General features: G+C 45.1%; 1 protein-coding gene across 1 annotated transcript; it reads right to left on the minus strand.

Annotated features, from left to right (window-relative positions):
- Positions 1–952: 952 nt before the first annotated feature.
- zmynd19 (zinc finger, MYND-type containing 19) lies at positions 953–10476 on the minus strand. Its single transcript, XM_035390930.1, has 6 exons — positions 10163–10476; positions 7291–7350; positions 5987–6093; positions 5541–5681; positions 4784–4964; positions 953–1246 (listed from the first exon to the last, which is right to left on the minus strand). The coding sequence occupies exons 1-6, from the start codon at positions 10211–10213 to the stop codon at positions 1103–1105; spliced, it is 684 nt and encodes a 227-aa protein (XP_035246821.1). The 5' UTR covers positions 10214–10476; the 3' UTR covers positions 953–1102.
- Between the last annotated feature and the right edge of the window lie 1348 nt (positions 10477–11824).

Raw genomic sequence — 11824 nt, forward strand, 5'->3', positions numbered from 1 at the left:
GAGACTGACAGAAACAGACAGTGTGTGTGTGTGTGTTTGTCTGTCTGTGGGTGGGGCCATGGGAGGAGCAATGAAGGGTGTTCCCGGAAAAATGTCTTACTGATGTTAACGACCACATACAACATTTTTGTGACACTTACGATACTTTCCCCTCAACGAGTAATGTGTTAGAGAAAACAAGAAGAGTGCTTTAATTTGATTATAAGCACTTTTTTTTATGACAAATACAAACTTGCGGTCAGTTATATATTTGCTCCAGGACACCCTTCGAACATGAGTGGAAGTGTGAATGACTTTGCTTGAGAATATGTGGCAGGTCAGAAGGGTTACAGTGTTTTTGAATGGAGATATGGTGTACTAGCACTGCCACAATGATCCACACGCTCGATACAAGCTCCCTATAACTCTGTGATCAAGCCCCTACCACTGACCAAAACACCCCCCCTCCCCTCCCCTCCCCCCCCAAAGCCACCATCATTGTACAGCACTTGATCCATGTCCTTCAGGTGGTAACAACACAAAGTGGCCCGACGGTGTGAATCAGTGTGTGAACCTCAGACTCTGAAAGGGAAGTGAGTGTGTGCAGTGCACCAGGGGTCCACTAGGGGTCAGTACAGTGAAGAGGTCCAGATGTCATTGTGCCAACTGTGCAGGGGGCATCAAGTCCCAGCGTTTTCATAACAGGTGGGTCAGAAGTGCGGCCGGGGGGAGAGAGGGCTGGTGAATCCGTTCCAGAGGAGCAGTCTGTCTGCGTTTGCCCTCTCTGCCTTCCCCAAATACACAGTCCGTAGCAGCAGGAAGAGCAAGGGGCTTTCCTTCCACACCAAAAAAAAAGAAAAAAGAAAACTACATTTCCCATCATCCTCTGAGACGTGTCAAGCCAGCCATGGAGATGAGTCAGTTCTGGGAAGTGTGGTTTTCAACCCCCACCCACCCACCCCTCAATCCCCTTATCCCCCACCTGTTACATTGTCCTTCGTCTCCATCATCATATATATATATATACTTATATTTTTTTGCACTTCAAAACCCCCAAAGTCTCCATCCCTCCTACGTCCTCCCTCCATTCCTGTCCAAAATCCCGGATTTGAAAGTCCGAAGATCACCGCTCGGGCTCCGACTCCAGGGCCAGGACCCTCTTGCGTTCACGGCACTGCTTCTTGTGGGCGGGCCAGTCCCTCTGCTGGCACTGGGATCCGCAGTAACGGGCCACCTGGCAGCGCCCACAGATGTTGAACTCCCTGAGCTGTGGGGTCAAGAGGGAGAGGCGCAACTTCAGACCGGGACTCAAAGATGCATTTGCTGCCATTTCACGGTGCCTTACACGGCAACACCCACCATGCCCTCTACACTGCTACCAGGGGAATTCTGGGAAATCAATCTCCAAATATCATAAAGCATTTCTTTGGTTACTCTGGAAGTGCGTTTCAAATTTTAAGCATTGTTGCACTCAAAGGAGTAGTCTTGTAAGTACGTGGAGGAATATTCTCACAAGAACACAAGTATGCAGTGTGAAACAGCCTCTGACACTAAGGACCCTGACAGCATGCCATTTTATATTCCAAAATGTGTTTTTAATGGCCATATTCAAAGCACAGTTCACTGTTTTGGCACAAGAAAGCCAGGCTAGTAGCCAAAGATTTCTGCTAGCCCTTGCTGAAATGTTACTAGCCCTGTTTTTAACTCCATAAATACATGCTTTATATTATCCCCTTCACATACACAGCCATTCCATTAGTTGCAATATTTCCATCAACATCACCACTCATAGAACAAGCTCAATTTCCAGCCCTGTCCTTTTAATAATATTACTGTTCTTAGGAACTTTTAATATTTAAAAAAACATTTATCACACTGTTCAATCAAGGTTTAAAGCTCACGTTTAAGACATCATGATACCAAAGCTGTACAGGGGTTATTCACCCTCTCTTTGTATGGCCAGTATCTAATCTCCAGTTGATTTACTCTTCCTGATTTCTTTGTACTCTATAAATTCCCTCCGAATGTGTTTATTCTTTTCTTATCAGTGACTATCAGACAGTACCAGCACACTATTACTAGACCATTATTACAATGGATTAAACTTAATTATGCTATTATGGCATATTAAACTTAACTATGCTATTCTTGTGGTTTATTAAACTAAAATATGCAAGTATTATGATTAATGATTGATTAAACCTCTTAAAATAAATAAGGCTCTGACCATCCAGCCTTCATCGTACCCTTTCACGTTCACAGTGAACCCATAAAAATGACATGGTTGGACACTGACCCAGAATCAGCGATTTCAACCCCAATCCAATCCCCAGCAATTTACAGTGTACACAGTACACTTCAGATAAAACATGGACCTGAAACTTCTCAAGACCTCACACCACAACTCCCCAAAAAGTACCATTGTCTTAACCATATTATTTTCAAGAATTTCAAAGTCTTAAATTTAATCTTTTAAAAAAATCTGGCAAAAAAAAGAAAGTTCTTGGCTTGTCGTGGCGTGTCTCTATAGGAGAAACTTTTTTAGTTCTTCATGTCTCCCTCTATAGTAGGTCTGAAAAGCTCCCAGTAGGTGTGAAAGCTCCCAGATTGAACCATTTTGCCCGACGAAGAACCCTTGAACTAGATATGGTTCCGCTATGGAGACACAGAGAAGCCTTTAGGAACCCTTCCTTCTGAGAGTGTAGTGTAACGCAGGCTAACATAAGCATATCAAAACTGCACACAGTAGCATCATACTCCTCAATGACTCCATTCTAAGCATATCATAAGCATTTGAAACAATGAGTCTTCAGTTTTCAACTGCCGCAAAGCATTCTGGGCCGATGATATGACAATTAGAAATGAGGAATGGACACAGCAGGGAGCTGCAGGGAGGCACAGGGACATGTAGGGGTGTAGGGAGGCGCAGGGAGGTGTACGTGGGCACAGGGAGGCGTAGGGAGGTGTAGGTGGGCACAGGGAGGCGTAGGGAGGTGTAGGTGGGCACAGGGAGGCGTAGGGAGGTGTACGTGGGCACAGGGAGGCGTAGGGAGGTGTACGTGGGCACAGGGAGGCGTAGGGAGGTGTACGTGGGCACAGGGAGGCGTAGGGAGGTGTAGGTGGGCACAGGGAGGCGTAGGGAGGTGTAGGTGGGCACAGGGAGGCGTAGGGAGGTGTAGGTGGGCACAGGGAGGCGTAGGGAGGTGTAGGTGGGCACAGGGAGGCGTAGGGAGGTGTACGTGGGCACAGGGAGGCGTAGGGAGGTGTATGTGGGCACAGGGAGGCGTAGGGAGGTGTACGTGGGCACAGGGAGGCGTAGGGAGGTGTACGTGGGTGTAGGGAGTAGGGCTGTCAAAAAATATTTGAAGTTCGAAAACTATTGGAAAATCTTAGTTCGAATCTAAGTTTGAGCATTCGAATATTAGTTTTGGATCCCGCGTTTTGTAATTAACATAAATATACAGGCTTTAATTTCATGCGGTGAATCATGTTCATGCGCGCAAAGTTCATTTCCTGTGCTAACGTTACTGGTCAGCTAACAATTTAGGCTAAATAATGTTCCCATGGCAGGCTATGTTTCCTTTCTGTTCTGAAGATTTTGATAAAATTGGACGATGAAAGAAGTTAAACAAACTAAACAGAGTAAGTAATTTATGTTGTTTTAGGCTACAGGTATTAGCTGTTTGAATAGTTTTTTGTGTAAAGAAATAAACAAGGATTTCCTATAAACAATCATTTCCCTATTGTGATTACTAAATGCCGAGTTGTGGCAAATTACATCCACGAGAAAGTGCTTTATTCATTTGCGCATTAGGCTACAGAAACTGCAGGGGGCTCATTTATAAAATGAACTTGTGTGCATACGTCAAGTGAAGACCTGACATAGAGCCACAACCGTTTCCACAGTCAAATCGAGTCATGTTGAAATTTTAGAAATCACTACTTTGATGTCATTTTCTACGTACACGCCTCACAGTTGATCTAAAATACGTTTTATAAATGAGGCCCCAGATGTAGTAACCTAGTATGAAAGTTCACCGATGTCCTCTATTTTACTCCCCGCTTGTGGAAAATAATGTGCAGGCTAGTTTAGAGGGAGCGTCACGTGCATATTGTGCCCTACAATAAGCAGCTTATTTTTGTGAATTATAGGCAAGTGATATTTGAATATATTCGAATGCTAACTAATTACAAAAGCTAATATTCTAACTCAATTTCATGGCACTTTTGACAGCCTTAGTAGGGAGGCGCAGGGACATGCTGTTTGTCATAGGGAGGCGCAGGGACATGCTGTTTGTCATAGGGAGGCGCAGGGACATGCAGTTTGTCATAGGGAGGCACAGGGACATGTAGTTGGGCACAGGGAGGCGCAGGGACATGTAGTTGGGCACAGGGAGGCACAGGGACATGTAGTTGGGCACAGGGAGGCACAGGGATATGTAGTTGGGCACAGGGAGGCACAGGGACATGTAGTTGGGCACAGGGAGGCACAGGGATATGTAGGTGGGCACATGGAGGCGCAGGGCGATGTAGGTGGGTGCGGGGAGGTGTAGGTGGGTGTAGGTGGGTGTAGGGAGGCGTAGGGAGGTGTAGGTGGGTGTGGGGAGGCGTAGGGAGGTGTAGGTGGGTGTAGGGAGGCGTAGGGAGGTGTAGGTGGGTGTAGGGAGGCGTAGGGAGGTGTAGGTGGGTGTAGGGAGGCGCAGGGAGGTGTAGGTGGGTGTAGGGAGGCGTAGGTGGGTGTAGGGAGGCGTAGGGAGGTGTAGGTGGGTGTAGGGAGGCGCAGGGAGCGCTCGGCTGTACTCACTCTCCTCTCGATGAGCGAGCAGGGCGGGTAGTGACACTCGTAGTAGGTGCAGGAGCACTCCTCCTCCTCCACCAGCTCTCCGTTGGCGTTGTAGTAGCGTGTGCGGCTCAGCTCCAGGTACTGCTCCTCCACCGGGTCGGCCGGAACCTGCTGGATGGCCAGCCAGTAAAGGGACTGCTCTCTGTGAATTAGGGGGAGATATAATAAGAGAAACACACATGAGCTTATGGCTAACGTATGTAACTGTAACAGAATAACCACACCAGTGTGTAACCAACGTGTGTAACTGCAACACCATAAACACAGACTACAGGTGTTAACTGAACATGGTCTCAGCTTGGGGGTTAAATAACCCTACAAACCTTGGGCACAAATAACCACAAACAAAACATCACTGCTGGATATCACACCCCGCAGATCACAAGGAATGCAAGTCAGCTTTGATCTTGAATTCCCCCCCAGTTTTGTAATTTTGACTGATTTACTTCACAGCTGGGGCATGACCTCATTCCGGTGCACTATAAATGAAGGGGGTCTAATCTCCGGTGTGGTGTGGCGAGAGCTCCCTTTTGGGGCTGGCCTAGAGACACGCAGGTACCAAAAAAATTATAAATTAAAAATCACTGAAGTACCATCGATGCAAAATGAAGTAGCCATGGGCTATGGTTTCCACTTCCTAACAACTTACAACACTAGAGTTTGTAAGGTCTTGCAGGACCAAAAGGTACTACTGTTGTTGAAATATACGGTCCAGCACCTCTGCTTGCTGGACAGCTCCTCCGGTTTGGGACTCCAGCCAACCGGCACCAAGCGCAGGTTATCCAGCCGGTTGTCAACGGTTACAGAGTTGATGTGGACAACCTGGAAGCTGGGAGCAATTCCACCTCTGTGTTTCTCCCTGGAGACACACACACACAGAAAGAGGGGTGTAGTTACAGGCAAATAGAATAGTCATTACAAGCACATACAATGTCATAAAACACAAAGTGAGCAGTACTAATAAACACATATGTGTGGAGACATGTAAGCTGAACATGCACACAGAATTAGAAACACCTATAAAACAAACAAAAATGGCAATACAGAAATCAGATGTGGTGGCAAGACACAAACACATCACACACACACACGCACACGCACGCACACACACACACACATACACGCGCACACAAGCAGCAGAACCTGCTGTACAGCCGAACTCACCAGAGCAGCTCGTGCAGCGGGCGCCCCGCCCAGCGGCCTTTGCCAATGTCGAAGGCGTAGGCGAAGATCTTCGCCCCGTTCCCGTCTGCGTCTACCTCCATGCGAGCCTGCAACGGGGGGCAAGAGAGCGGAAGTGAGACCCCGGTATTCACACGCACCGAAAAGACCAACATTTGGGTTCCATTTTCCATTTACGCTAACCCCCAATTTGCCTGAACCGCTGACCGGTTTGAATTGGCCTACCCCTGGACTCTGTCCAGTTTGTATCATAAGACTGTTATATGCAATGCAGTTTTGAGATAACAAGGTTTATAATTTTCTTGTCGCAAATTACGAAACAGCTTCTGCATAAACAGCACACTTGTGTTGTTAATACATTTTAAGAAAGATTTTCAGACGGAAAATGCAAAACAGAATGATTCAAAATGAAGTAACAATGTGTTTCATCTGAAGCTAAGAGATGGACTTTATCTGAAGCTAAAAGAGATTACTTTTTATCTGAAGCTAAGAGATGCTTTTGATCTGAAGCTAAGAGATACTTTTTATCTGAAGCTAAGGTGGATGCTTTTTATCTGTAGCTAAGAGAGATGTGTTGTATCTGAAGCTAAAAGAAAGATGTGATTCATCTGAAGCTAAAAAGAGAAATGCTTTTTATGTGCAGGTAGAAGAGAGATGCATTTTATCTGAAGCTAAAAGAGATGTTATCTGAAGCGAAGAGATGCTTTTGATCTGAAGCTAAAAGATTTATTTGAAGCTAAGTTGTACTTTAAGCTGTGTTTTAAGTTGCTAAATTGTATTTGCTAAACTGTATCTCTGGTTGTGTCAATATACATTATTCTGACAGTAAAAATGATAATATTTCCTGTTTTCATACATCAAATGACCTTGAACAAAGGTGAGTGGTTTCTATTTTGGTCAGTTCTGTATTCCAGGCCTTGCATTTTATCCATCAGGTTTTCGTCCATAGTGGCCTCTTTAACGTGCCGTAGTATTTTGACGACTCGTCAAGCTGCCTATGCGGCCAGTCACTGCCTCCACAACAAAACGTCGTAAATGTAAAGACATGTGAGACGCAGTTAATGATTACACTCGCGTAATCTCCCCGGGCCTGGCGGAAAGTGCCAGCACGTGCCGCCATCCCCCGAAAGGTCCCGTGAGACACCTGCTTCAAACACGTTTCTACGGCTACAGCTTTGCGCTTTAAGAGCTCCGCCGGGGAGCAACCTCAGCTTCTGACCCCCCAGGTTCAACCTTCCAGCGTAGCTGTAATGAGAAGAACTCTCGTCTCACCCATGACCCCTTACCTCAAAGGCGTAGTTTTCCACCAGCGGAATATCCTGCTCATCTATCAGTGTGTACTTTGTCTGTGGAGGCAAGGGAAAATGGTGTTGTCAATACCTGGCATGCAAATGGATAAAGAGTGTCATTTACCGTACGGCCTCTATTTCTAAACAGTTCGACGCGTGCTTCTTGTTTGGTGTGGGTTGCCATTCGCACACGCACGCAGACCCGTACACAGCCGCCCTGAGGGCAAAAGCACGCTTCACAGCATCCAGCACGGCGGGTTTGAAGCTGGTCCGCTGGCTGCCTTGCTGACGTTCAGCTGGTTGGTAATAAGCACGTTATACCATTACTCTCTATACCGGTGCTGAGGTCATCATTATCACATTTCAAAAGGCTCTTCACTAGTGTAACCTAGGCAAACATTAACATTATCAGACAAGGAGTTAACCGGTTTAAACAAAGCATTTTGAAGACAATTTGAAGTTGTTAACGGAAATCTATGAAGCAACACTTGACATGCATACAGTGGATTCAAATGAAATGCTTTAACATACATGCGTATCACTTCGAGTGTGCAGAAAAAGAAAAATATGTTTACAAGTATTAACTTGTCAATTTCTATTCAAAAGGTCAGCTTTGAGCTACTTTTAATTTGCATACACAAAGAGAGAAAACAGGGCAGTTAGGGAATTATGAAATTCCACAGCCCATCGGCTGTGTTGCGAATTATAAAATTCTGCAGCCAATCAGCTCTGATGGGACAGATATTCCACAGCCCATAAGCTGCAATGGGAAAGATGTAATGTGAAATGTAAAGTGGCCAGATTGAGAGAATCAGTTTGTAAATTTGTCCAGGACTCCAGGGATAACACTCCCAATCTTTCAGAAAGTGCCATGGGAACTTAACCACAGCGAATCATGGCTTTGGGCAAGTCTCAAGTAAATAGTCTCCCGCGGCGACCAGCTTTCATCATGACACTGGGTGCAAGTTTTATACATATATTATGTTTAATACAATGGCAAACAGGAAGACTAAGCCCCTAATGGGCCCATCACTACTTGTTGCAATCTTGGGTTTCCACTAGATATATTCAGTGTAGATTCATTATATTAATTTTCAGTCTTGAGAGCCCAGTTCAAATATTAAGCTACTAGCGCATCCCCAGAACCGTCACTAATGGAGCAGGCTACACCAAGAGAGAACGCAGATTCTTTGACAGGCCTAGCTAGATCAAGAAGTGAACTGAAAAAATGCTGGAACTGATGGATAAGTCAGTTACAACCATTTGCTTTAAAACATCACGTCCACAGTGGCAAATTTCAGATAAGTCAAGATGACCGACCTACATAGCTTACCGAAAAATAATGCCCAATGTTCTGGGTAGTCTACGCAGCTTTAACGCTGCGTTTGTGTATGCAGGACACAGGGGGTTTACAGCTCCGCTGTTCAAGTAATGCTGTCCAACTTCTGTCATATAACAGTAGGGTGACCAGACGTCCCCGTTTTCCGGGGACAGCTCCCGTTTATGGTGCCCTATTTTCTTTTCTCCCGGGGAATTAACTGAACAATTAGTGCTACCGATTGGCCAGAATGTCTTCACACCTGACTCCCAGGTAAAGGGAGGCTGGAAAACCAGCACGGCCCTGGAGGACCGTGATTTGAAATCTGGTCTCCTTATTTAGCAGAAACGACAGACACGCTAGAGAAACGCCAGCTGCCAGCCAAACGAGCCGAAAAAACACAGTTTCCAAGTCACACACCGCCCTGTCATGAACACAGGCACGGCGGCAAACCTCAACAGCAACACTCGCCAACACACCGCTGGCTACAGGGGTGACACGTTTACTGGTCACTGTCTGCAATCAACCAAAATCCAGCAGCAACATAATATGAAGACAACACAACAATTCTAATATAGTAAAGGATGCCGAATTTGCCAGCACACACATAAAAAATTAATTGAAAGTATAAATACGTTATTTTTTCACATTTTCGATACCTGCTGCCCTCTACGGTAGTCTTGGCTAATTAGCTAACGTTAGCTAGCTGTATCTATTTGGCCTTGCCAACAGTCCAGACTGTCGATCAAAATGCTCCAGACAGATATTGAATCAAATGAAAAGCAGATATCTTAGTTAGCGGTGCTAACAGATTCGTATTTTTCCACCTTTTCGTTGAAAACTGCCCTCTAGTGTTTTGTGACGCGGCATCGCAAGCAGACACGGGTCCCCAACCGGTGGCGTTATGGCAGGCATGAAGCTAACGATAGCTACAGATCACAAAACTGCTAACGGGTAACTGTGCTGTAGTAACGTAAGCAAAAAAGTAATAGCCACACAGAGACAAAATGCAGGTCTACTCTTTGAGCTCGTATGCCCGTTATTTAACCGGCTAATATTTATTTTATTATTCGTATAGGCTTATATCTCAGAAAACCGTCACTTGCCACCGGCTACTCACTGTAAATGGTTCCTGGTTTGGGGGAAAACGGCACGTTTTCCGTTCTGGTTTTCGTTTGACTTGGGAAATATATATTTTTCGGGTATTACTTACTTCTTATATTACGTTCACGCACGTTCTCCTGCTGTTAAATAGGCAGCATCCTCTCAAAGCTGGTGGCAGCTAGCTCGCAATACTAATTAGCTAGCCGGCTAGGCTCACCCAGCAAAAAGAGGTACCGCTAGAGACGCACTTCGTGAACGGTGCGCAGGCGGTGGTTAGATCGGTCCTCTGCGTGTCTACCTAACTATTCAGTATTATTCATGCGGCACAATGCGTTACGAAGTTGCTACTAATTGTGAAGCAAGCCATTTTAGCGTTTTGTTCCCTTGTCTTGTCTTCTGATCCCCACCCCTTCTTGCCGCACATGGCAGCCACAGGATCCAACTCACCTTCCCGGCCACACGGCCCAGCCGAACAATCCCGAGCTTAAAATCCGACATTGGGAGAACGGGTGGCTAGCGGCGACAAAGAGAAAGCTGCCCAGGTGATCAAAGAACTTGAATCTGGTCAGGACGACCCCCAACCCCTACTCTTCTCCCGGTCTAGACTAGTAGGGTGGTCGGACCCAGGCGCTCTCTCCCCCGCCACAGCCTCCGTGACACACCGCTGGCTGGAATCGGAACGCCAGGACACCACGGGGAGGGACGAGTGCAAGACGCAAGAGCCAATCAGAATAACTGCAAGGGTATCGGTTGGCCAATCAGAAGCATCGAATCTTGACTTTTACCAAAGAGTACGGAATACGCTCTGTGCGTTTCTTCTTTAATTCCAGGGCGATGACGTAACCTCCAATGACGTAATGGAGTTCGATTTGTCTGTCCAATCAGCACAGGGAATTTCCTTACGAATACCGCCCATTTCGCTCTTGACGACATCACGTTGTGGCCGCTTCCTGTGTGCAACAATCTGTCATTTAAGCGCGAAATCTCGAGACTAGGCAGTGTTGGTTAGTTCAGCATTTTTTGAAAAAACTAGAACAACTTTTAAAGGTGTATTTCAAATGTGCTTCCGTTTTTAAGGTTGAAAGATACGCATACGTTTTCATGGAACCTCGAGCACTAATTTAATTTAAACACAAATAATTCTAATTGTCTTCAAATTGTAATGTTCAGCATAGTACTGTTTAGGTTTGCTAAAAAGTACCCGTTCTTCACGAATGCCAGGAAATTCAAGATTAGATTAAATAAAACCAGGATCTTCCCTGATAGAGAATAATATAAGTCTTTCTAAAGTGTATTTGGTGTGTAAAATAAAACAAACTACCTTAACCACCTAATGTGCTCTCAGCCTGAAGGGGAATTGCATAGGCCTGTTTGGTGCCTTTCTTTTCAATTCTTTCCAAGACCAAATTCCCTGGGATTTATGATGAAGATATAAGAATGCAAAACCATAAGAACATGCCTTTCATTCCATCAAAGCGCCACATTTATAAAGGCAAAGTTTACTTAAATATTACCGCAAAATGACGGCAAATGTGAGATTTCACTTAACTGAAAATGTGCTGTGATGTGCATTTCAGGTTTGCTATGTGGAGTTAGGCTACTTCATTTGGTATCTGTATTCAGCCTTAATTTACTCTGCACAAGAGAAGCGAGTAACCTGTAACACCGTGATGGCAAGAGTAACCTGATGTCTTTCCAACTGAAGGAGAGCTATAGGCTATGTTACCCAACATCAATAGGGTTCCGGAATGTTAGGGTGGCATGTCTGGCCTTCAAATTTAGCAATAGGCCTACATATAAAGGATTGTTTTCTTTCTCTAATTCTTATGATTATTTTCAGTTTTCACGATGATCATGGTTATTTATGGAACCATGGGCTGTCTGAGATATATTTATAATGGCAATATTCATCCATGAATTACAATTTTTAACTTTCTTTTTTATTATCTTATTACTTTACTTTTTTCCGGTGACTGACTAATCTCCTACGTTGGTAGACCATTAAGAAATAGGTTAAGAATAATGGCTGTGCATGGTGTTCGTTTTGGAATTCTATCTGATTTATTAGCTTTTTTAAATTATAATTTAATGGGGGAAATATATGGCCGA

This window comes from Anguilla anguilla, chromosome 14 (assembly GCF_013347855.1).
Source record: "Anguilla anguilla isolate fAngAng1 chromosome 14, fAngAng1.pri, whole genome shotgun sequence".
In the NCBI taxonomy this organism is placed as follows: domain Eukaryota; kingdom Metazoa; phylum Chordata; class Actinopteri; order Anguilliformes; family Anguillidae; genus Anguilla; species Anguilla anguilla.

Bases quoted from the DNA above. Each gene is read 5' to 3' on its own strand.
- zmynd19 (XM_035390930.1), bottom strand. From the start codon at position 10,213: ATGTCGGATTTTAAGCTCGGGATTGTTCGGCTGGGCCGTGTGGCCGGG. The intron at 6,094-7,290 runs GTAAGGGGTCAT...CCCCCGTTGCAG, and splicing joins TGGAAAACTACGCCTTTGAG to GCTCGCATGGAGGTAGACGC. The intron at 1,247-4,783 runs GTGAGTACAGCC...TTGACCCCACAG, and splicing joins GCTCGCTCATCGAGAGGAGA to CTCAGGGAGTTCAACATCTG.